At 35.5% G+C, this 26,002-nt stretch overlaps 1 protein-coding gene across 6 annotated transcripts in view; it reads right to left on the bottom strand.

Moving 5' to 3' along the window:
* The window catches only part of Ctnna1 (catenin alpha 1), a 171,143-nt gene that overhangs the window by 22,731 nt on the left and 122,410 nt on the right, over positions 1-26,002 (bottom strand). For 3 of the 6 annotated variants that reach the window (XM_048811625.1, XM_048811626.1, XM_048811624.1), the window contains exons 8-12: positions 24,586-24,666; positions 22,997-23,149; positions 7,069-7,161; positions 848-949; positions 36-192 (exon numbers count right to left, since the gene is read on the bottom strand). In XM_048811625.1, the coding sequence (XP_048667582.1) occupies positions 36-192; positions 848-949; positions 7,069-7,161; positions 22,997-23,149; positions 24,586-24,666 (586 nt within the window). The remainder of the gene's footprint in view (positions 1-35; positions 193-847; positions 950-7,068; positions 7,162-22,996; positions 23,150-24,585; positions 24,667-26,002) is intronic. The other 3 variants (XM_015484649.2, XM_015484641.2, XM_048811627.1) reach the window with 1 other exon arrangement.

Below are 26,002 nucleotides of genomic sequence, written 5' to 3'. Positions count from 1 at the left end.
TCCTTAAATGCTATGCTGGGGAACCAGTTCATTACCTGAAACAGCCAAGAAGTCATCAATGGAAGTAATGTCATCAACAGCATCTGTGAGAACACGGACTTGTTTTTCCCACTGTTCTTTAAAAAGATCCATGTTCTCTTGGGCCAGTTTACTCTGTGGTTTTGCTGCTAAAGCCAATGCAGCATTAATAACCTACAAAAGATATTAAAGTTATTTATTTTTCAGAATCATGCAAATGAAACAGATGGGACAATTTGGTCAGTACAGTGGCAACGGCCTTGTCTTACATGAATTTCACTAGGACACATTATACCATATGTTCCACTATAACTATTACAAAGGTGAAGTGGTGAAGTATTAAATAGGTTTTATGTTAAAGTCAAAGTTACACATATTTTGTTCAGAAACTATGTGCAATTTTAAATAAATTAAAAGTACCTCTAATCTCTCCACTCCATGATAGCAATTCTATAATTCTGACATTAAATTCAGCTTTTTTTCTCCTCACAGTTCACAATGTAGACACATCAAGAACTACATAATGAAAATTATATGCTACATAAAAATGACTATCCTGTTTTTTCAAGTATTTCTTCATATCATTAAACATATATTGAAAATATTAACTGTTTATTATTCCATCTTATAGGTATACTATATTATTCTTCTACTATAGAGTAGCTTGTTCTAGCTTACTCTCTCACCACCAGTTAATAATCTTATTATGAAAATCTAACATTTCACGTTGTAGATGCACTATCAAAGTATAGTTCATAAAAATATATTCAATTTCCTTTTTCCTCTGCTTGTCTTTAACAAAGGCATATTTAAAACATAAAAGAACTACCCCGGAGCTGGACACAATGGTGCAGTCCTGTAATGCCAACACCTGGGAAGCTGATGCAGGAGGATTGCAAGATGAGGCCAGACTCAGCAATTTAGCAAGACTCTGTCTCAAAAATTAAGAAGAACTGGAGATATAGCTCAGTGGTAAAGTGCCCCTGGATTCAATCTCCAGTACAAAAAGAAAAAAAAAAGACATAACAACAACAAAAATTACATAGGAAAGTATATAATCTGCTAAGTTAAAAAAATTCTTTAGGACTGAGAAGATAGCTCAGCAGAACATGTACCTAGCATATACAAGGTGCTGGGTTCAATCCCCAGCACTGCACAGTGCATACATGTGTGAACATATTCAATGTTTTATTGAGATATAATTCATGAATCATGGTTTGCCCACTTAAGGAATATAAAATTCAATGATTTTTTAGTATAGTCAGTTATGCAACACTCACCACATTCAATTTTAGAACATTTTTATCACTCCAAAAAGAACCTGTATATACATTTGCAGTAATTCCTTATTTCCCTTCATACTACTTTCTGCCATCTTCTGGCAATCACTAACCTCCTCTCTTGTCTCTATGGATTTGCCTATTCTGGACATTTCATATAAACAGAATTACATAATATGTGGACTTCTATAATTAGTTTCTTTAACAAAATGTTTTGAAAGCTTATTCATGTTTTAGCATGTTGTCAGTACTTCAATTCTTTTCTGACAAGTAATATTCTATGATATATGGATACGTCACATTTATTTATCCATTCATCAAATGAATAATACTTCATGAACATTCATATATATGTGTCAGTTTTCATTTCTCTGGGAATGGAACAGAATTGCTGGATCATATGGTTAAGTTTACCTTTAACCTTTTGAGGAACTGCCTTACTGTTTTCCAAAATGGCTGTACCACTTTATTTTCCCACCAGGATGATGGTTCTGATGCCCCATATCTTTACCACCCCGCCCCTAATTTTAAAGTTAATTATAAAGTGGATATAAAATTACCTCACTTGCATTTCCTTGATGACTAATGGTGTTAGATTTTTTTTTCATGTGCTTATTAACCATTTGTGTATACTCTTTAGGGTATGTCTATTCATATTCTTTCATATATTGAATAATTAAACAATGAGAGCAGTATCAAAATGAACTGAGAATAATTGGACTTCTAGGTACAAGAATACTTATGGATTAATGGAATAAATGTGTTTAAAGTAATGGAACTTAGAAAGAAAGCACAGACAAGAGGAAACTGGTAGAAAGGAATGAAACAGGGATCTGAATAAGGCAGAAAGCTACAGGCAACAGGCATGCAAACCTGAGAACAGAGTTTGGGATGGCTTTTTAAGGTGCTACAGGAAGCATATCACTTCAGATCATATATAGAAGTTCCAATTTATTGCAGGGGCATTTAAGAACCAAGTTATTAACTTGGCTCATAAAAGCTGTAGATGATAACAGACTAAAGAAGAATCAGACCCATTAGACTGGTGCACTACTCCTCTTCCCTCTAAACACTTGGAATGAAGCCATCTGAGCTTATTACTTACTAATGACCCACCCCTTTCAAAAGTGTCTGGGTTTGGACAATAATTTGGAGGAAGAGATAGCCTGCCTTTGCCCATATTATGCTGTGGCCTCCCACATTTTCATCATTCCAAGGCTTATTCTTTCTAGCTTTTCCTTCTTACCCTTCTTTTTTCACTATGGACTACTGTTTTCATTAACTCATTATTTCACTAACATGTCAATGTATCTGAGTTGAGCTAGACGTCATACAAGTATTTAGCTGAAGAAAATGTTTCCTACATGGGCAGAGAATTATGTTTTAAATATAAAGAGATATATCTTCTACTGTATATACTGTACACTGGGGATCCACCTCATCTGAAGTTAACATTCTCCTTTTGATTATAAAACTGCTTATTAAAGATGTTTGGTAAAAATTACTCCTTTCTATTAGGAATAGAAAGATACTTCATTAACATACTATTTTAAGTAATTGTCCAACATGATATAGTCATAAAACTCAAGCACCAATTACCTTAAAAATCAAAATGGTATTAATAAGAATACCTGCTGTCACCATTAGTTAAATAATAAGTAAATGGACTTTCTAGTCAATAAATGAGAAATGGAAATGCCAAAAAAAAGCTGTTAGAAATAGGAGGTGAGAAAATTACTGTTGAACACAGATTTTACCTTTATGTAGCAAACTGAAGTGTATCAATGGAAAAAAAAAACTCTTAGAATTTCTAGAGACAGTATAGATATCTTAAAAATCAACAGCCTTTCTACATTATCAAAAAATAACAAAATATAAAATGAGAAGGAGTGTCAGATCTCCACAAAAGCAATTAATAATGAAATACATGGAATTCAATCTATCAAGAAACCAGCATGACAAAGCTCAACTTTTCTAAGGTATATTAAACAAACTAAAATAAATGGAAACTCATTCAGGGATAGGAAGACTGACATATTTATCCACAAATTAATATGAAAATAAATGGCTGACAATAGCCAAGAAAATCTTGAGGACAGAAAGCAACAGTAATGAAAAGGGAGTTCAAAAGCATTACAAAACTAAAGTGATCAGAATAGTATCAAAAAAAACAGACACTATCATTGGCAAAGTTTATGTATGATAAAAGTGACATCATAAATCAGTGGGGTACAGGTGCATTATTTTTACATATGATCTTTTATTTTTTAGAGAAAAATAAAATTATGTCTTCACTTAATACTTTATTACCTACTTCATTTATGTGCTGAATCACATACACATATATATCATATGCACTAAGTTCATCATTGCTTATTTCTTTTATGTGCTAAGATTGTTTCCAGATAATGAATTAAACCTAAAAACAACAAAACTATATAAATTTATTTATTAATATTTAAACATATATTTGTCTTTAGGAAATTCTCTAAGTTACAATGGGATCCGTCAATATATAATTCTGATTGAGTTATGCATTTAAACATATATGTCAGATTAAATATACAGATAAGTCAGTACGAAGAACACCAAAATACCAGTAAAAAAACAAGGAGAGACATGGACTGCATTCTAATGTGAAGTAGTAATGACTAGGAAACATCTGGGGGTTTGAGGGAAAGAAATACAAATTTGCAAAGGGTATAAAACTAGGCACAAATGTCTGTATTGGTGTCAATTTTCAAAACACAGCTACTGGTAGAACTCCCAGTACAATGTTTTACAACTGACAAGGGTGAATATCCTTGTCTTTTTTCTGATCATAAAGTTAAGCACCCAGTCTTTTTTTAAATATTTTTTAGTTGTGGATGAACACAATATCTTTATTTATTTATGTGGTGCCGAGGATGGAACCCAGGGCCTCACATGTGCAAGGCAAGCCCTCTACCACTGAGCCACAACCCCAGCCCAAGTACCCAGTCTTAGACTATTAAATTTGAAGTTGTAGATCAAAATCTATCAATTTTTCATAGATATCCTTTAACAGGCTGAGGAATTTCTCTTCCATTCCTTGTTTGCCTTCAGAATAGAGAGATTAGAGGTATTCTTTATTTTATAACTTGATAGTTTCTAAATAAAATATGTATTACTTCTATTTCTTCTATGTCTCCCTTGCTATCTTGACTTCTTTCAACAGGTAGTGTTGGAGTTCCTGGACTGGCTTTTCTCTTTTTTCTACACTCCTCCCATCTTAAGCAATTTTATCTAGTCTCATGATTTTAAATACCACCCATATGCCAAGTATTCCCCTATCTCCCACTTAGACCAATCATTGCAATTCCCAATTCATATCCCAAGTATATCCTAATATTTCTGCCTATATAGCATAGATATTTCAAATTGAACATGTGCAAAATAAAACTCATGGTTTTCTGCATTTAACCATGCTAAATGGGTTTCACTTTAAAATTCTTCATCATTCAACTTCAAGTGGACTCAAACATGGAGAAGCAAGAGAACTACATTTACTTAGTCTGGTTATTCTCCCCATCTCCTCATGCCTGGACTCTAAATGAGTAATTGTTTCATACCTTCCCTTCAATCCTACAAACACCTCCTTGAAGCATAAATCCATGGGTAAGGCTAGGTCAGGTGTAGCTCACAGAAGATTAAGACTTACTATCCTCAAAGATTTTCAAAGCTTTAGGCTATCAATCGTTCAATACTGAGACTAGTAATTTGAATTGCTGACAGATCTTTCAAAATAATGAAAGGATCTGTCAATAATGGGCTAGAGTCACAGCTTCCTCACTGAAAATCAAATGACCCATCCTGTTCAGTTTGCCATTACCAAAACTGTGAACACCCACTGAACCTGCCTCAGCCCTAAGTGCATGGCAGTTTGTGAGCAAGGGCAGGAACAGGCCTAGTAAGAATTTGGAAAACAATCACATCTGGAGAACATCTTTTTATCCAGATCATATACCCAATACCAAGTGTTTTCTGGACACAGTTTAAAGCCCATTCCTCCTGATGCCTGGTTTAGTAGAAGACATGAAAACTGCAAAAAGAGGGAGAAATGAGGCTTTCTGGCAGCAAAGTAAAAATGGCACATGGGCTAGTCACACACGGTTTATGGACACTAGCATTTTCATTAGGATATACTAGACACTTCATGTGATTTTTTTTCCCCCTAAACTTTAAGATCATTTATATAAATACTCTTGGTAGGTGTGATCAGCGTTATGTTACCATCTGTTTCTGCAGATATGTGGAAGCATTGTCACTTTTCACGCATTTCAAAACCAAACGGAGAACCCAAAGATATTAAAAACAAAATGTTGATAGGGTAAAATGGCAAATTTGAAGAAAGAATGCCCAATCTTTAGAAATCCAATCTAAATTTATTTCATACAACTTGGTGGTGATTAACACCACTGCACTTATTATCTGTACAGTATCAATCACTGGCATATTTCATGATTGGATTAAAGCTATGGAAAGCCAGACATCACACTAAGACAAAAAAAAAAATCATTGGAAAACTAACCATCTTGGGTTCAAGCGAATATTTATTTATAGGAAAGAGTCAAAGTAATAGTGTCATTTCTATGATCACTGTCTTATTACTCCAGTTCCTCTGCTTATTCCCATTTGTTAGTGATCACTGCCAGCTGGCAGGACATGCAGTGAGAGGTTAATGTAAATCCTCAGAGTGTGCCATGAACATTCTCTACTTGAGAAAAAGGGAAGGCAACCACTTCCACTGAAACACTTATACTGCTTAGAAATCTGAATGACAGGAATCACACAGACAAGGTGAGCTCTACCATGGGAAACAGGCAACACACTGGGTACTTAATAAAACATTTGTGCCATGCCTGGTGGAGCTCACCTATAATCTCAACAACTCAGAAGGCTGAGGCAGAAGGATTCAAGGCTCAAAGCTAGCCTTGGAAACCTATCAAGACTCTCAAAATGAAAAATAGGGATGTGGGAGAGAGCTGAGTAGTAGAGCACCCCTGGGTTCAATGCCCAGTAACACATAAACACACAAAGCATTCAATGCTCTATATGTTCTTCAGTCTTTCTAAAGTGCCACATGCTTAGCCTAATTACCTGTCTTCCAATATGCCTTTATGAATGTAGAAAAGTTCTTGATCTTTTATTTTAGGGGCTAGCTGAATTAAATTGTATCATAGGCTGCTTTAAGACATTTAGTGCAAGAAGACAAGCTTTCCAATGTGGTTTCCTCCAATAGATATTGAATGCAGGTGAATGAACAACTGTTACCACTTAAGGATAAGAGGAACCATTATGGTTCCAGTTTGATGTTGCAGGTGCCCCCACCCCCCATTCCTGCTGAAAAGGTAATCAACTGAGCAGTGTAATCACTCTCCAGAAATTGAGGACACTATGCATATATTTACTTATGCAGATGTGTGTATTTTCCACCACTCAATGCCGGGGCCTTCTTTGCATGTACTAGATAAGCATGTGAGTCCAACAAGACTATGCATTTTTAATGTAGGGCAAGGAGGTAGTAATGCCAAGAGGAAACACTTAAACATAAACGTCTCCAATCTATATAGCATTTATGCCAGTGACTCAACTCCAAGACTTCTATTTAAAATTCTAGGAGTGAGGGTAGAAAGAAAGAAGAAAGGGGAAGAGAAGGAGAAGGAAAAGGAAAAGAAAGACCTTAAACTTCATTTCCATTCTAATAAAATCCAATTTGGTGACATCATAACCATTTCCAGCTGTACTTTACCTGAGGACAGAGGGCTTCTAACTGGCTTGCAGACATTCGAACAAGCTTTACTCCTTCTTCATTGTTTGAGATGGAACAGGCCAAGTTGGCAACCTGAAAGTGGGGAAAACACACAAAGATCTCTGAGGATTTTTCTCTTTTGACTTCTTAAGAAAATAGGCATACACCTATCCCTACTCCCAAATTTCCCAAAAGAGATGACACGAATATCAATGAGGCTTTACTTCTCACAGATTAATGTGCTTTTGAGGACATATTTGAAGATTCTGTACTAAGCAAACTATATACACTCAAAACAGATATCACATCATGAGTTGGTGGCCAAACTTTGAAAGATCCCAGAGCAAATAATTTACAGGTTTTAAGGGGGCTTGTTTAACCTGCCTGAACAGTAACTTCAGAAAGTGGCTCTCTGCTATAGTCAATAATGTGGGAAAAAATGAGGAATCAAGGGCATTAAGAAGGAAATACTGGTATACACAAGTAAAGATGAATTTTGCAACTGTTTTTGAAGGAAGCAAATCAAAATTCTAAACTACCATTCTCATTTGATAGGTGTATATAAGTGCTGACTTTAAGCCAAGATAGTTTTTATTTGAACAAAAGTCTTTTTATTCAAATTTTAAAATGTCGTGAAGACATCAAGATGGGCCCAAGGGAACATAGAATATTCCAGATAAGCACAAAACTGTCCTTCAACTGGGTTCTCAAAAACATTAACAGCTGGACCCCTTCCTGGATGATAAGTGCTTAATGAAAATCTTTACCTTTCTACCAAATTATCTCAATGATCTAGCTTATATAGCCAGAAATTATCTTTCCAAGTTGTGTTTAGCTTTACTAAAGCTCTGACTGTGTTGAGAATGTTGCTCTGTTGTGACTGCTAAGGCAGTGATCACTCATCCACATTTCTAAATGAATAGGCTTGCCAATTCCATTAGCAATGCCAGGGCCCAACTGAATATACAGTCTGAGACACATCTTTACCCCAGGTGCAAACTGAGTTATGAATGATAAAGGCGTAGGCAGTGGAATATCAGAGGCACTTTCCAGAATCTAAATGCTAGAGTAAACAAGGGCAATGGCAATAACCTTTGATTTTTCACTCCTCCACCCAACTTAAGTACATAAACACAGAAGAAAAATTATACACTCTTATGGCTGCTGTTTGCAGTGTTACAGTTAAGGATTACCAGCTTTCTATAAGACTGGTAACTATCAGAATCCTGAAATACCTAATAATAAGAAGAAACAAAAGAAGTAACATGCAATTTAAGCATAAAATGTGAAGAAATTAGAAAGTCAGATTTCTAATGATTATGGGGCCTTCAAAATCAGATAAAGAAGTAACATTTATACTCCCCAAATCTTACACCTTTACCTTCTGCTGTCAACTGGACCTGAGCAAAGAGGGATTTCTCTTTAGGATAATAATCTACAGAGATAATTGTAGGTTTTTCTACAATTATCACTGCCAAATATAATCTAAGCTCTATTTTGTAAAACGTAAGAAAAAAATTATCCCCAAAATGCATATTTTATGATTCTACATGAAAGGAGAAATCTTAAATTAGATGTATACATGAAGAATCTACAACTTCTATTGCTTTACTGCCTTAAGAAGGCATTCTGAAAAAAGAAAAGAAAGGTAGGTTGGTTGATGCCAACCACAGAAGTATTAATTGTAGATTAACAAAGCTTCCTGGTAAGGGGAGGGTAGGAATGCCCAGCAGCCCTGCCCATTCCCATCTTTCAGGAGGCTAGCACGACAGCAGACTTTAGGACCTTCCTTCACTGTGATCCTGCCTTCTACTTTCTAGTCATCAATACAATTTATATTCTCTCAATTCTGTGAATCCTTAAAACTCAAGGGAAAAAAACTTAATAAGCAAAAGACTGCATTCGTATTTTCAACCACAAATCAGACACGTGAGGGTGTTGTATGGCTAAGGATGAAATGGCTAAAAATCTTTAAACCATCTCTTCTCTTTACTGATAACAAATCCTAACAAAACAAAAGTTATGGAAGACCTGTTCTTTATTTTAAAACATTACTTAAAAATGTTTCTGATATACCGTTGAAGGAGTAATGATCTACAAGAGTACACTGCCTATTTCAGAAGCCTGGGAGGAGGAAGCGGTGCCTGTCACTGACAGTCTTCTCTGGATGAATGAGCTTCAATTCACCCTCCAGGGACAGGGCTACTCCTAACAATGACGAATGTGCAAATACAGTCTTGACCATAGCTCTCTGGGAGGCTAATCACATACAGTGAAAGGAGGGAGTGAAGGAAGGGGTTTCCTAAATGCCTTCCTGTAGAAAATCTGGGGCTCTAGAAAACTGGGATAGCAGTAAATACTGGGACTAAAGAAGAGTCTGCACTCTGAATGAAAAGCACTTGCAGCACCTAACTTCAATAGTAAACTGAGCAAAGTCAGACTTTGCAGAGCAACAAGAAATTAACTCTAGACTTGTTCTCAGAATTATTCTATCTTTGCTGCCAAAGTAACCTGTGTATTAGGAACTTGAATGTGTGTGATTCTTATTAATCCAAGAGGTATGCTATAACTGACACTATGATCACTGGCTTTGAGATCACAGAGTCTTCTCTCTCTGACTTCCACCTCCTTTAAGAGTGGATCTTGTTGAAGAGCACAAGGTTTCAGAAAACTTGGAAACCCCTGATAAAATACAATCAGCCTTAAGTTTTGCTGGTTTGAGCTATTGAAGAAAAGACTATAAAAGCCAAGCTGTGTTAGATCAACAAATATGACATCTGTATAAAGCTGGAAAGCACTACCTTTGCTCCAATGGATTATCTGTACTCAAAATAATATTAAGTATTTTGTGTCCTTTACCATACCTAGGGAACATGATTTACTTAAACAAAGATAGGTTGTTTTCTACTGTGTTCAGTAAGTGCTCCTGGTTTTGTATTTGGCTGAGTTACTCAGTTGCCCCTCACCCTAGAACCTTTGTAGGAAGACAAGACAACATTTCTTTTTGTGCTCCTCTCCTAATGGCTTACTCCTGTTGTAGGAATGAAACAAGTGGGAAGATCTATGGAACAGGAGTTACAAAGTATATATAGTGATACCACAATCTAGGTAGTAGATACAGGGGTGAACCTACCACCCCAGTTCTCCTTTAAAATGACCTGAATTTCCCAGTCAAAAGTAACAATGATATCAATAATTCAACTTTACCAAATTTTTCATACATAAACAAGAAGTCCCAACTGCAAGTCATACAAATTTCAAAGCCACTCAAGAAGTTTCTAACAATTATTCCCAAAGTCATAGGGGGAAATGATGAAAAGAGGCTAGCTAAATCTCCAACTTTCCAATTTCTAGAAAAGGCTGTTGGCAATCTTCCTTGGAAGAATAAAGATATCTTACTAAAAATGAAGTATGCATGATGACAGAAAAAGCTCTAAAATGGGATTTTAGAGATTGAGGGATTTTGTGGAATATAAATTATATTTCAATAATGTTAACAATACTCCATTTTTAAATATAGGGCTAAGCAGGCAAAAAATAAATAGAAATTACCAGAGATTAGAAACATGAAAGCAGAGATTCAGAGAGGTAAGTAAGCATTGAAAACAGTGTGAACCTTGGGAGAGGATAGGGTGAAGTAGTACCAATCCATGATCAGAACTTGGGTTTTTAATAGAGCAATGCCAGGAAAGGTCCCTGAGATCAGAAACTTCACCTAAAGTTAGAACACCCAAAAGGCAACCACCTTAATGGAAAGTGAATTAAGGAAAAAAAGTCACCATGAAGAAGAAAATAAATACTTGCTAATCAGCATTCACTCAAGGGAGAAGAAAAAGCCCCCAACTAAAATTCTAACCAAAAATTAGCTCTCCACAGGGGTATAGGTATAGAAATTATGTTATTTATATGGCAAGCAAAATTTTGGGGTTTAGTACCTTAAGCAATTGGCCAAAGCAAATATAAATGGAAAATTTCTCTCATAAGGAAATCTAGACCCAAGTCTCAAAAGGACTTCCACATACAAAATGTCAGGAATGTGAATTCCCAATAAACACAGAAAGTACACAAGGTAATAACCATCTTGGGCAAAAATAAGCAAAACAACCCTTTATATAAAATGATCCATAATGAATGCAGACACTCAAATAATCAAAAATGAAATATACTTCTTCTATTAAGAGGGAAAATAGCATACATGAGGAAAAAGACATCTAAACATAACTACACAGACTTGAAAAAGACCAAAACAGAACTTCAAGAAAAAGTAGCAACTTGTATCACTTCTATAAATATAAAAACTTGACTAAACACTGCTTAAAAGAGAAATATTTATCTGGAAAGTCAAACTAAAGAAATCATTTGTAAGGAAATTAAGAAATTTTCACGATATAGAAAATGTGGAAACCACAAAAGAGGAGATATGAAACATAGAGATGATGCACTATTGCATTACTAAAAATTTCAAAAGAAAAAAAATACTGGGATACAAGATACTGTAAGAAAAAAAATGACTGAACATTTTTCAGACAGAATGAAATATAACTTCCAGACTTGGGAAGTCAAATTCTAAACAGGACAAATAAAAATAAACCATACTTAAACATGCTAAAGTAAAGCTTTAGAACAACAATAAACAAATCAATCAATCCAAGGGCATTTACTCCTAACAGATCTTTCTCTCCTACTAAAGAAGTTCCTAAAGAACATACTTCAAGGAGGTAAGAGATCCCAGAAGAGGGTTTAATATTCAAGAAGAAATGGGAGACAATAAAAAGCTATCAGGAGGCTGGGGTTGTAGCTTAGTGCTAGAGCGCTTGTCTAGCATGTGTGAGGCGGTGGGTTCAATCCTCAGCACCACATAAAAATAAAATAAAGGTATTATGTCCATCTACAACTGAAAAAAAAATATGATGAGCAGAATTACATAAAGGTGCCCCCAAAGGAAATAATCAACAGTCTAACTCATGGGCTAAAAATTAAATAAAAGAACCAAAATAGCATACAACAATATTTAAGTTAGAGAGTGAGTGCATTCTAAAATTCTTATACTGCTTCAGAAGAAAGAAAAGATAGAAATTAACCCATCCTGTGAGTTAAACATACATATTAAGACATTCATTTTCCACTAATATAAGACAGAGTGTATGACTTCCAAAGAAGAAGTTGGGGGGAGGGTCAGATGGAGGACTCAATCGGTTCAAAAGAGAGAAATAGAAAATGAGGAAAGGAATGGAAATAGAAAATGAGGAAAGGAATGGAAATAGAAAATGAGGAAAGGAATGAGAAGGTTAAGAAAGATAATAAAATGCAATACTAAAATTAATTCACATTAGTAATATTAATGAATATCATGAAGCCTTCAGTCCTCCCAATAATGTCATAGACAAGCTAAAGGTCATATGCTGGCTTAGCCCCTAACGAATCATAGCTGGCTCAGTGGCAACTGATTGTTACAACTTTGTAGAGTACTTACAAGAAGAAAAACAAAACAAAACAAAACACCCCACTGTGCTATATTTATTATTAGAATGTTGAGGATACTATTTATTTAATCATTCAAAGTCCCTCATACAAAAAACCCCATGTAAGAATTCTTTTTGCATTCTATTCTTAGAACAGACCTAATTTCCAGGGGGGGTGGGGTGGGGGGAGATGGTCTTTTGTTGTTGTTGTTGTTAATCTTAAATATAAGAACTACACAACTGTGTGTTTTTCAACTCCCCTTCACCACTTCCCACCAGTAAAATTCAATGTAAAATCCAAACTCAAGCATGGCAATTAAGTTTGTAATTGTTTACTATTCTTTTCTTGGTCCCAATTTTCCTTATCTCCCTATTTTATCATATGTTTTTGTTCAAAATAAGTCATGTCAATCTAATTCTAGAGAGGAGAATATAAATATAAGCATTGCAACAGCAGATACAAAACAGGATTAGAATAGTGTATTTACTGAAAAAATAATAAAGTATTTTAGACAGCTTGGATATTTTATATATTTTTAAGGTTTTTACTTGTAGATCACCAGAGGATCTGTAATCATTTAAATTTAGATGATACTGTACGAATGACAGTCTCTTATGTCTATTCTACTTCATGAGAATGCACTACTAAATCTAGAAAGGTGCCTGTCAATAGATGAGCCCATTGTTAGTGTTGTTTCATGATGGGTAACTGGAGGGCTATTTACTCTGTTCTGGAAAAGAGTCAAGGTTGGGCAGAATGATTCCTTAATCATCCTACCACACTCAAAAGAGAACAACAACAAAAAGAATCTTGAGGCCTCTTGAGAACAGGGCTTATCCAACTGCTTATCACCTCACTGTCCCATAATCTGACAAGATGGCTAAGTTCAGCCACAAAAAAAAAAAAAAAAAAGCAAGCTTGTCTGTGGATAAGGTACATGCAGGACGCTTCTTTCACACAGCCATGTGTACCTGAACTTAAAGACCCTTGAAAATGTAAGAAAACCAAGTTTGGTGTGTTTAGAATTCTTCTGGAATCCAAGGTTAGAAATCCCCCAAGGATACCTGACTTCTTTCATGCAAACATCTTTCAGTTTTAAAAAACTGAAGCTTCATTTAATTTGCTATTGGCCAGATTTTCAGCCTATAATATCCAACAGATGCACTGAGAAAATACCCAAGATGTCACAGGTGGTAACGTAAGGTCAATGTTTAATTCAAATGCTCTTCATAGAGCCTTCTTCAACCACATATCAGCATATCACAGAATAAATGTTATAATGCCAATCATTCAATTTGTAGTTAAAATACACATTTCAAACCAATAAAGCTATACTCTATGAAGTCCCTGATAATGAGAAATATTGGAAGAGGGGGAGCAAGTGATGACAGTATAACTCAAAACCACACCAGTTACATTCACTTTTTAGTTTTCAATTCATAAGGCTATGAATGAGATACAATCTTATTGTAGCAAATTCAGTATAATAAGAGGCACATTTTAATATAGTATCTGAATCTGAAAGGAAAGGGATACTAAATGATATATAGTTTTTATAGGCATGACTTTATGAATGGCATTTTTCCTATTCATTCTCAATTTATAAAATTGATAAGACTCAGAAGAGAACAAAATTAAAGGGGAAACTGATTACTCTTTAGCTATTAAGCTGCTCACTGCCAAAGGAGGTGGGCAAGAAACGAAGCAATTAAAAGGACATATGGTTGTTGCATTATTGACAAAAGGTTAATATTTCTGACAGCAAATTAATTTTTTACATCAATACACTTTAAATTGAAGAGCAACATAAAGAAAAAATTAACTTCATGTGAGAGAAAGAAGTGCAACCAAACAATTAAGAAAAAAAGCCTTCAGTGCTATACTCCAGAACAAAAGAAAATGGTAAAATCACCCAGTTCACTAACACTGCCCCTCAGCTCCTACTTCCCTCACTCAATGACCCTTGGGACATACAAAATCTATACACACTTCACATATGAAAAGAGGGCTTCAAAACCATGCAGAGAATTACCTAGTTTCATAGATTACTATAGTATAAGAAAATCAGAAGTCTCATTCAGATCCTCAGAAAATAACTGTTAAGAAAAATCTCATGGCAAATATTTTTGATATTCACTTTCAAGAAAAATCACAAAAGTCATTATAAGAAGGATCCAATAGGCAGCCATGGCCACATAGTTACTGATACTGTGTGTACACAGAAGGAAAGTTGCTTCTGTTGATAAAACCTCAACCGTTGACCTGTGGTTTTCATTCTTGAAACCAACCTGTATTTCTATAACATGATATACAACATAGGGCACCATAAGAGGTTTCTACTTTAAGATGGTGTTATTTTCTAATACTACTCAGGAACTATTCATACCATTTGAAGAAACATTATGACACCCCAAATTAGAGCATAAACTTTGTATTCTATTTCATTTGATCCAAGGGGAAATTAGTCTATTGAAGCAATATATAAGACTTCCAAAAACTAAGTTAGCAAGAAGCAAAATACTAGCTCTAAATTTATTTTGGGCATGTATTAAAAGGCTAATGAAAAAAACAGCTTTTGTACTCAACTTCCATTTTAAACACTGATAAAATGGATAACAATTTTTTTATCTCCCTTCAGCAAAATTAACACTACATTATACAAAATATATAAACCACATAAAATTCACATTTATTATGATTCTCTCTCCTTCCTTGGTAAAAGACAGTCTTCATGTCAGTAGGGATTTTTCTTTTACAAACTGTTATATCCTTGGTATCCACAATAGTCACCTGGATATATTAGGAACTCCATAATATTCATTATAAGAATCTTATTAACATTTTTTCTCTTTCTAATACAGAAAGTTTGCTTATGTTTTTGAAAGCTTTTTTTTTTTAGGTAAATAAAATAATACTGCTCAAATCTATGTCATTTAATCTTAAAAGACAAAATAAAACTCTCCTTGCCAAGTATGTGGTGTAACACGTGATCTCAAGAGACAGGATGCTGAGGCAGGGAAATCACAAGTTTAAGGCCAGCCTCAGCAATTTAGGAAGATCATGCCAAAAAAATTATAAAGAAAGGGGTGGGGTGGTATAGAGATATAGCGCAGTTGTACAGAGAACCTGGGTTCAATCCCAGTACTGGAACACACACACACACACACACACACACACACCCAAACAACTCCCAATCTCCCAGTTTTTTTCTTCATCTCCACATCCCAGAAGATCAAAACTCTTCCCCATTATAAGAAGGATACATTATGATGTCTTTTCTATAAATTTTACCAATATCTATGAACAAGACAAAGCTCACTAACACTTGCTATTCTGTTGTACTGCACAACTGTGCATTTCCCAAAATACAGTCCTCAGACCACTGAATCAGAGTACTTGGGCATGGTTGCTCAGAAATCTGAATAACAAACAACTGGGTGACTGGTAACTTTCAGAAATAGGAGGTTCATTCAATAGTTGTTGGATACCTGCTATGTTCTAGGAATTCTTCTAGGTCTATGTTCTCATTGAATTTATGTTCTATTGGAATAGATGGGTCCAGACAAGAAAGAAAAGTAAGCAAATCCAAAAAATCTCAGCACATAAGAGCTATGAAGAACGAAAAACAGGTGATGAGATGAAAAAAATGACTGCCGGAGGATGAGACAGAGGGAATCCAAGAAAACCTCTCTATGGCAGTAACATCTGGCTAGATGACATAGTTAAGACACAATCAAAAAGGAAGAAGTAGTTGATCATGGAAGGGACCAACCAGCAAGAAAATTCAGGACTAAGTGCAGCTGGAAAAGCAGACAAGGTACTTTCTGGGCCATGGCTAACAACCTGGACTTTAGGATTTTACTGCAAGTATGCCTGGAAGCCAATGGTGGTCATGAAGCAAAGGAATGATATGAACTAGTTTAAAGAGATCATATTCATTCCTTTGCAAAGAAGAGGCTAGAGAGGAATAAGAGTGCAAGCAAACAAATCAAAATTCAGGAGGCTGCTGCAAATATACAGTAAAAAATGACAGCTTGGACTAAGGAAGTGAATGATATGGGGACTTATTGATTAGATATGGAAAATAATGGGGTTTAAAAAAACAAAAAAACAAGGATAAGTACTAGATTTTTAGCTTGGAAAACTAGGTGGAACACTGGCATAAGAAAAATACAAGATGTTTTATCAAAGCATTTTATATCCATATATATAAAACATATACATACATAAAACATATAATATATATATATCAGTAATAAGAACAACCTAAATAACCTAAATGCCTAAAGATCAGATTAGATAAAAGAAGAATATATGTTAAATAAATGGTCTAGTAATATACATTGTACCACATACATTGTGCATGGTAAAATGGCCATGATATGATAAGTGGGGGGAAACAAATTACATTATAACATGTTATGATATCATCTAATGCAATAAATAATCCCCTGCATCAATTTTGTGTATGTTTTTTTAAAAACCATTCACATACATTACTGTATATGAATCTACACCACAATGTTATTTTCTTGTGTTTTTAAAATTTTTATAAATTTGCTAAAATGAACTTGTGATCACATTTTCATCCCCCCCCCGCCCCGCCCCGCCCCGCTGTATTTCAAAATGGCAGTTTGCTAAAACCGAACCTAATCTAAATTGGCACTTTTATCTTTCTCCCTCAGACACTATTCTGCATAGGATTACTTTCAGAGACTCTTCTTATTTCTCTAATAAATAAGTTAGGAAAAATGAGTCTAAGCAGTGTTGTCACAGACAACCCTAGGCGCACCTTAACCATTGAGATTTTTATGTGGCTCTAGATCTCCAATGCAGTGATCGCATGGCATCCCCACATGATTCTGGAAAGGAACCTGGTTATCAGTGTTGAAAAACTTATTTTCTAACACCAAATACACACCTCAGGGATTAGATGAGAGAGGTCATCTAACTCCAGAAGCAGCTACCTGAATGATATACACAGCAGCACCCAAGTGTTCATAGAGAAACCATTATTTTTTAAAAAGTTTAATTATAAGTCTATATAATGTTTTTTGGAGTACATCAATGTTATTAAACATAAAAAGGTCAAAATCAACACACTTGAGCCAACATGGACAAGTAACTCTCAACTACCTGGACAGTCACTTTGCAAGGCAGATGCTCTCTATCAACCTTGCAAATGTGCTTCCCATTTCTAGGTTTTAATGATATTAAATTACTGAATAGTATTTTTAATAGAACTTGCGCTGGGAAGTGGAAGGCAGCTAGTCTCCACAAAGAAGCTGCTAGAACAGACTATTCCTATTGTCACCTCATTTTTATGGAGGTAAACAAGGTAGACATTAAAAGGATATGAAGGTTATGGTGTGAACATGTTCTATCTAGATGACTTAGCAAGATAAATAAAGGAATCCTTAGCCTGGCATGAAGATGCAAGCCTCTAATCCAAGTTACTCAAGAGGCTGAAGCAGGAGGATTCCAAATTTTCAAGTGTAAGGCCACATGTGGCAACTTTTGAGATCCGGATCAAAATTAAAAATAAAAGGGCTGGCAGGGGTGGGGGCTGGGGAGGACAACTGGGGTTGTGGCTCACTGGTAGAGCACTCACCTGCACTGGGTTCAATCCTCAGCACAAAAGACAGAGAGAAGGGGTGGGGGAGAAGAAGGGCAGGGGATTGTGTCCATCTACAACTTAAAAAAATAATAATTTTTAAAAAGGGGAGCTAGGGAGGGGCTGGGGTTGTGGCTCAAGGGTATAGCACTTACCTAGCACACGTAAGGTAATTCTCAGCCCCACATTAAAATAAACAAAATAAAGGTATTGCGTCCATTTAAAACTTAAAATAAAAATTTAGGGGGGGGGGGGCTAGCTAGGGATAGAGCTCAGTGGTAGAGTACCCCTGGGTTCGATCCCCAATACCACAAAAAATAAAGTGAATAAATAAAAATTAAAGGAAGTCTTAATTGGCTAAAGGGCTAACTGTTCCAATCAAGAGAATGATTTTCAGTAGCAAGCAGAAAGGTTCTTATCTTGTGCTTTGTCTTAAGTCAACATATTTTTTTAAAGATCAGATTAGATAAAAGTAGAAAAGACATACTCATCTTCCTAAAATGAAGATAAAAAAATTTCAAAGAGGTAGCCAATAATATGAAGAACGTGGCAACAGAAATCCTGATAAAACACTAAATTGGATGTAAATTTATATTCAATGAGTGTCAAACCCACACATATAGTTGTACACTAACACACACCATACTGACAGGAATGGACAAGATGGCAATGTGCAGTATCACCTCCACAGGAAAAACCCAGAAGCTCTGACTGACAATGAGCTCAGAGGCATCACAGAGCGCATATGCTGCCCAAAGGCCAAAGCCATCCTGGGATACACAGTCTACCTCTGGAATGATGGAAGTCTTGGCTATAGCTCTACCTCTATCTGCTATCACTGAAGGAGGTGTTCAGTGAGGGCTGGCACTTGAATGGAGGGCAGCCAGGGAAGAACTGTGATGAAGAGAACCTCTGGAGGGCCTGAGTAAATCATGTAGACTAGTAATTTGTCCAACAGAAATATACTGTGAACTACATGAGAACTTGTCGATTATTTAGTAGCCACACCAAAAAAACTAAAAGACAAAATTAATGATGTTTTATTAACCCCAAAATATTATTTCAACATGTACACAGTTATCAAAAATTACCAATAAGTTATTTTATATTCTTTTTCCATACCACATATTAGAAATATATAGATATATACTGTATACTCAAAGTAACTCTCAACTCACACATGTGGAGCAGCAAGATGGGTGGGAAGGTTTAAGAGGAGACTGGCCCTCTGCTCCTAATCACCAGAGACTCTACTATTAGAATATACTACTTCTGGAGGAAGTGAGTTTCTCACAACTGAAGGAGTCAAAGAAAGATTACATGATGATAAAAAATGCTGCAGAAAGGGATCCACACAGTGAGAATCTTTAATTTCAGGAGGAAGAACCACTCACCCTGGTATGAAGAGATGAATTTGATTTCCTGGAGAAAAGAGAAAGCCTGACTGCTAAAGGGCAGAAACTAAAGGGAAAAACAAAACTCAAATAAAGCAAATAGTTACAAGGTAAGAGAAGTAGTACATGACTGGGTAAAAGCCATAAAAAGGGTCTACATAAGCTACAGGAAACAAACCTGTCCTCTCTTACTGCTTCCATGTTGTGCTTATGGTTTGGTAGCAAGGTAGGCTGGCTGTAAAGTCAAGCTACCTGAAAACTATGCATTCCACATACCTTCAAAGGAGGTGTTGAATATTATCTAATTTGTTTCGTGTGCTAGATTTCTGGGAAGGAATGTACAAATTATTGAAATTTCAGTAGTGATAAGATTCTCTTGATTTTTCACAGCTGGCCCTAGTAATTTATGTTAATAAGGTGATTTAGGTGAGGGGGACAACCATCTGATTAGACAATTGGGGCTCTAAGGTCAGTTCCTTATTGGAGGAGAGGGGACCTGGAAATAAGCTCCATTAAATCATATATTCAATTAATCATAACTACGATGAAACCTCACTAAAACTCTGGACACAAACAGAGAAGTTACTTGGTTGGTGTATACATGGATGTGACAGGAGGGTGGATGTGCCTCGATTCCACTGCGAAGGGGTACATCTTTGCATCTATGCCCTGCCCAGTTGCCCACTGTGCCTCTCTTCATTTGGTCAGTTCTGATATACGTCCTTTTAAACAAAATGTTAACATGAAATGTTCTAATGAATTATTAAACCTGCGATGGATCACGGGAAACCCCTAGATTTGTAGCCAGTTGATCAGAGTAGAAGTGGCCTGGGTACCCCAAACTGGCAGCTAGCATTTGAGATATGGGCAATCTTGCTGGGGACCATGGCATTCATCTGTGGGACTTTACTAATTCCTGATGGTTAGTATCAGAACTGTACTGTAGTATTTTAGGAGATCCACTTCTCCCAAATGTATCTGGTAGTATTCTGCAGAGAGGCTGCAAAATCTGAGCTTCTCCTTTCCTGCCAGGGCCTTATCCCCATAGTTGAGCTCAGCTCAGCTCAGCTTTTCATTTCCCTCAGCCCCAAAGAAAATGGCTCTCAAACCAAAATTGGCCTGTAGACATCTACTCCAATTAGGAGGGAATGACTAAAAAGAAGTTAAAAAAAAAAAAAAAATTAACAAACCGCTCACAAGGAGGTATTTTAACTTTGCCAAAACAAATCTTTGACTAGTTCAATATATTTCATTATAACGCAAAAGTAGTAAAGGGTAAAGAAGCCTTGTCATTGAAGAATAAAGCTTTGCCTTGAGTCAGGAATTTAAAGCTTCTAAAACACTTTGAAAATTCATTTCCTTTTCATAGACATATGCAATTATATATCTTACTATCTCTATTATTATAAATGTAATTTAACTGTTTATAGAATGGTATTACAAAGCCTATGGTTATGCCTCAGGCATTGAAATGCCACATGTCATTTAATACACAGATAAGAAGGGGGCGGGTGTGGGGATTGAGGACACAGAGAAGGGAAAGAGGTTAGAAAAGGGTTAGAACTGAGCTGTGGTGGGAATACATTCTAATCTCTAAAGGAGCACTTAGTGATGTTCAGAATGAAATAAAAATCACAAGCTTGGGAAAACTTCTGAAGCAAGGTCTCCAATGTTACCAATTCCACCCCACCCCTGTGCTTCTCAGTGAGTATTAGGCTATCACTAAGATAATGAGCTGGGGCACACAATTCTCATTGTTGCAGGGATACAATTTGACTAAACTTAGGCAAGCACTTAAAAGTCTTTAAGCCTCAATTCACTTACCTGAAAAATGCTGTTGTGGAAAGTACAGAGTATTGGTATATAGTCCATCTTCAGAAAGTGTTAGTTCTGTTAACGCTGGATAGAGGCTGAAGATAATGCAGTTGGCCACAATAAAGGGCCCTCCAACTCAAGCAAAAACAAGGGCTGCCCTCTCTTTAGCTGCCACACTGAGCTTGTTAAGGCTGGCAGTGTCCTTGATTGCTATCACTCAGACAAACCCTAATACAAGCTACTTATAAGAGATTGCCTTCCTGACACAATCTTTGTACATTTGGAAATTACATCCGTGTTGTCATGTGACCATTACGAACAAGATTATGCTTAATGGAGACACAAAGGAAAGTCTCCAATTTTAGTTGCAGATGCCAAAATTATTAACTTAAATAGCAGTAGACTTACCTATGTATTCTGTACATAATCAATTCAGGTCAGAATAACAATTAATGTTCAAAAAAACTAGATTTAAAATTAGTAATGCATTTAATGTGATTACTGATGTTTTCCTTGGAATATTTTTATGGTATTAACCTGGGCTAATGTTACCATAAATTCAAATGCACAAGACACACATTTTACATGAAGGCCATTTTCTGTTCTTAGGTAATAACCAACTTACCAAATGGTTTACATAATATCTTCATCAAATTTTAAGTGTTTTGCATTAATTTATAAAATTAAACAACTTGAGTATATGTTTACTGTGTGTCACATTTCACAAATATAGTAATGAATAAATTAAATAATAACAAATTCAGTTAGCTTAACTTACCTGGAAATTTAATGACAATTCACTTTTTATTCTTATGACCCTACAAACAAACCAACCACTGCTATACAGATTTCTACTCTGTAAATATATCTAATTAGCATCATGTCAGGGCTCATTTTCTTCACTTTTAATTTAAAAATTTTTAAATATGCTTCATTTTTTAAATTTTTAATAAAATAGATAATTCCATATTACATAGAGAGCAAGTCCACCTACTCTTGTTGATAGAAATATTTTCTATAAAAAGCTTAGTATTTGATTGGGAATTAATCCATCATATCATGATTTATATAGGTTCAGAGTATTCATCCTCACCCCATTCTTACTGATTGAGAAATTTTAAAATTCAGAATAATTTTCTTCATTTTTAAAGTAATAAGATGGGTCTGAGTCTATGACTCTGACATAAAACTAGTAAGCACCTGACATACATCATCTTTTGTTCCTTAAAATAACCCCAAGGTAGGTATCATTAGTATCCTCATCTAACAGACAAGAAATAGAAATTGAGAGGGCTTAGGTAACCTGCCAGGAGACAAGGCCAGACAATGTGACTCCCTGAGAGCTCCAGCTCTTAGCTACAACCATTTTCTACACTGCTTTTAAAACAGTGCCATGATATATCTTTACTCATATTAACATTGTTATGATGTGAAGTTTCTAAGATGGAGTCTGTCTATATAATTAGTGTAAAACTGACAAAAATGGTGGCTTGGGATATTCAGTGACAATAAAATTCTCATTTTATACATGTTGCATATTAGGTGAACCCTTAACATTTTTTAGCTGATTAAAGCATGTGAATTAGACTTGCCACACTTCACCAAGTTACTTAACAGTTAATGAAACTGCTAATGTACTTACCTCAATCAATTTGTTGGCATGTTCACGAAAAACTTGGGCATACTCCTTAACTTCTTTCTCATTTCCATTCTTTGCAGCTTCAATCAATACTAAAAGTGGAACGTTGGTTTCCAGGAAAGAATCTGAAACGTGGTCCATGACAGCTTTGCGGAGCTAATAATTAAATTGTATAAATTTGATTTTATTTCCACCAAGTAGCTAGATCATTTTTTCTCTTTTGTACATTTAAATCTAATAGAAGCATATGATAGATTGGTTGCACTCATATGAGTGCAATATATGAGTGCAACCAGTAATGCAATTGCCATAACCTGCAACACAGGAAACATAGGATCATGGAGACAGTGGTTTCCACTATACTCACAACACTTCAGATAGAATCTCAGTTTTCAAGATAACATTCTTTTTTCTTAGGAATTACAAAACTAAGGCTTACATCTTACAGGAATAATACAAAGCTGAACAGAAAGCAGCTCTGGGTGAAGTGGCACGCAGCCTTGAATATATATAATTAGCTTAATTAACTAAATGACATGAAAAGAGAAAAAAAGAACTTTCTGGCTTATCTAAAAGTGCTAACACACTAGGCACTTTAAAACTTAAAGGATATCTTTATAAAATTTGGGGGGTGGCGGTGGAGTTGGGAGATCAAAATTGAGTATAATGTATGCTAAACACGTACTCCACCATTGAGCTACAAACCAGACGCCATCTTTACAAACATTCCTGATACTGTTCACCAAAAAGAAATTGAATCAGGGATAGTTCTGTCTTTAATTTTGCTTTAAATCAGACATGAGCAATAAAATGTCTCTCTACTAGTTTTTTAGAAATTGTCTGAATTAATTATAATGTCTTATGTCTTAATACTTTCTCGTATAAATTCAATCCTAACTTCTTTAAAAATTAAAACTCAATCTGATTTTCAGATGGAAATCTCAGCACGCCAAATACCTCTATACCTATCATACTTGAACTAGAAACATATCTCCACCAAAGATCTAAGGGAACTGCAAGTATGTGATCAGAATGGGGCAAGTCAAATGAGTAATTGGAATATTTGTCTCTACTGTACATAATATAACGAGATCCTTCGAGGGTATTTTCATATGTCCCCAAATCATCCTTTTCATGCTAGACTTAACTTATTCAGTCCACCCCAATGGGACCACATTATTCCATATCCCTATGAGATTTTATTAGCCATTATGGACTTTATCAGCAAAAATACAGAGACAGTCACTTTTCTGTGAAAATCCATCCTTTTCCCCCCAATAAAAACATAAACCCAAGCCTGAAACCATGGCACGCATGTAATCCCAGCTACTGAGGAGGTTGAGGCAGGAGGATCCTAAATTCGAGGCCAGCATCAGCAACTTAGCAAGATACTGTCTCAAAATAAAAAAATAAAAGGAGCTGGGAATATAACTCAGTGGTAAAGCGCTTGCCTGGCATGTGTAAGGCCCTGGGTTTAATCTGCTGCACATAAAGTTTTTTATTCATTATTTAATCCAGTATTTATTAGAATTTTAATTAAAGCTACAAAATCAAGAACTTAGAAAAGCAATCAGTACTTTCTTCCAGCTTACCTGTCTACGCAAGTCCCTGGTCTTCTTGGTCATTTTATCGATTGCAGAATTGAGTGCATCACTTCTTTCTTTACGTCCAGCCTACACAAAAACGTAAGAGATAAACATTTCAGATTCACAGGGAACCTTAGTAAGAGTCTATAGCTATTTAGTGCTCTATAAACATTGAAAAAAGTACAACTTTTTAATTTTTAAAATTTATTTATATATTTAGGCATACATGCAATACAAGGGATTTAACCCAGGGGTGTTCTACCACTGAGCTATATCCCCATCACTTTTTTTTAAAAGTGTTTTTAGTTGTAGACTGACACAATACCTTTATTTATTTATTTATTTATTTATTTATTTATTTATTTATTTATTTTATGTGGTGTTGAGGATCAAACCCAGTGCCTCACACGTGCTAGGCAAGCAGTCTACCACTAAGCTACAACCCAGCCCTATCCCTATCCCCTTTATTTTGATTTTGAGACAGGCTCTTGTTAAATTGCCTAGGCTGGCAACAAACTTGTGATCCTCCTGCCTCAACCTCCCCTGTCGCTGGGAATATAAGCATGCACCACCCAGCCTGGTTTAGTATACCTTTTTTAGACCAAAGTTATAAAATATGGAAAGTATCCTATATGGTTTTCTTCATAAAAACTTAACAACTCTTGGTTTCCATATTATCTGAGATTGGAATTGAAAGGATTTTACCAAAATAAGAGGAGCCAAGAGACAAAGCCATTTGTTTAAAAATACATTTTTGTGTTAACTCAAGATTCAGCATACACCAAGTTCATTAATAAACAAGCTGCCCTTGAACTATAAGTAGAATAAGTTATATGTTGATGAACTATGAGATTTTTAAAGAAAGTCAGAGATCAAAGATGGTCCCTGACACTAACACCAATACAAAACAATGTTTTAAAACTAAGATGTACCATAATCAGAGTTAACAATGTATATTATACAGTTCAAATCAGAATGCTTTGTGAAATTGTCTTTTTTTTTTTTTTTTTTTTTTTTTTAAGAACTTCTAGGCTAAGCTTAATGCAATTGTAGTGTACAGAAAAGAAGATATTAGCCACTCTTGGAAAGGTATATAAATCAATACTTCTATAGAGGTGGGAAAGGGTGGTGATGAGTTGAGATTTGCCTGGGTAATATTCTGAATAGAAACAAAATAGCTGCTAGATGAAAGAAAGGGGACAAAGTTTTTATCCCAGGTGGTGCTAATTGTGTTCTTAGAAATACCTAGTAAGACAAAAGCTACATTAAACTAGGAAGTCCATTAGAAGTCCCCTCCCCTATCCCAAAACATATGTAGTTGTTTCTGAAAAACATGTTAGTAAACACAGGGGAAGCAGGACACAGTGGTGCACACCTGCAATTCTAGCAACCTGGGGGGCTGAGGCAGGAGGATAACAAGTTC

This window comes from Marmota marmota, unplaced genomic scaffold (genome assembly GCF_001458135.2).
Source record: "Marmota marmota marmota unplaced genomic scaffold, marMar, whole genome shotgun sequence".
NCBI classification, from domain to species: domain Eukaryota; kingdom Metazoa; phylum Chordata; class Mammalia; order Rodentia; family Sciuridae; genus Marmota; species Marmota marmota.
This window is presented reverse-complemented; position numbering and strand designations above follow the sequence as displayed.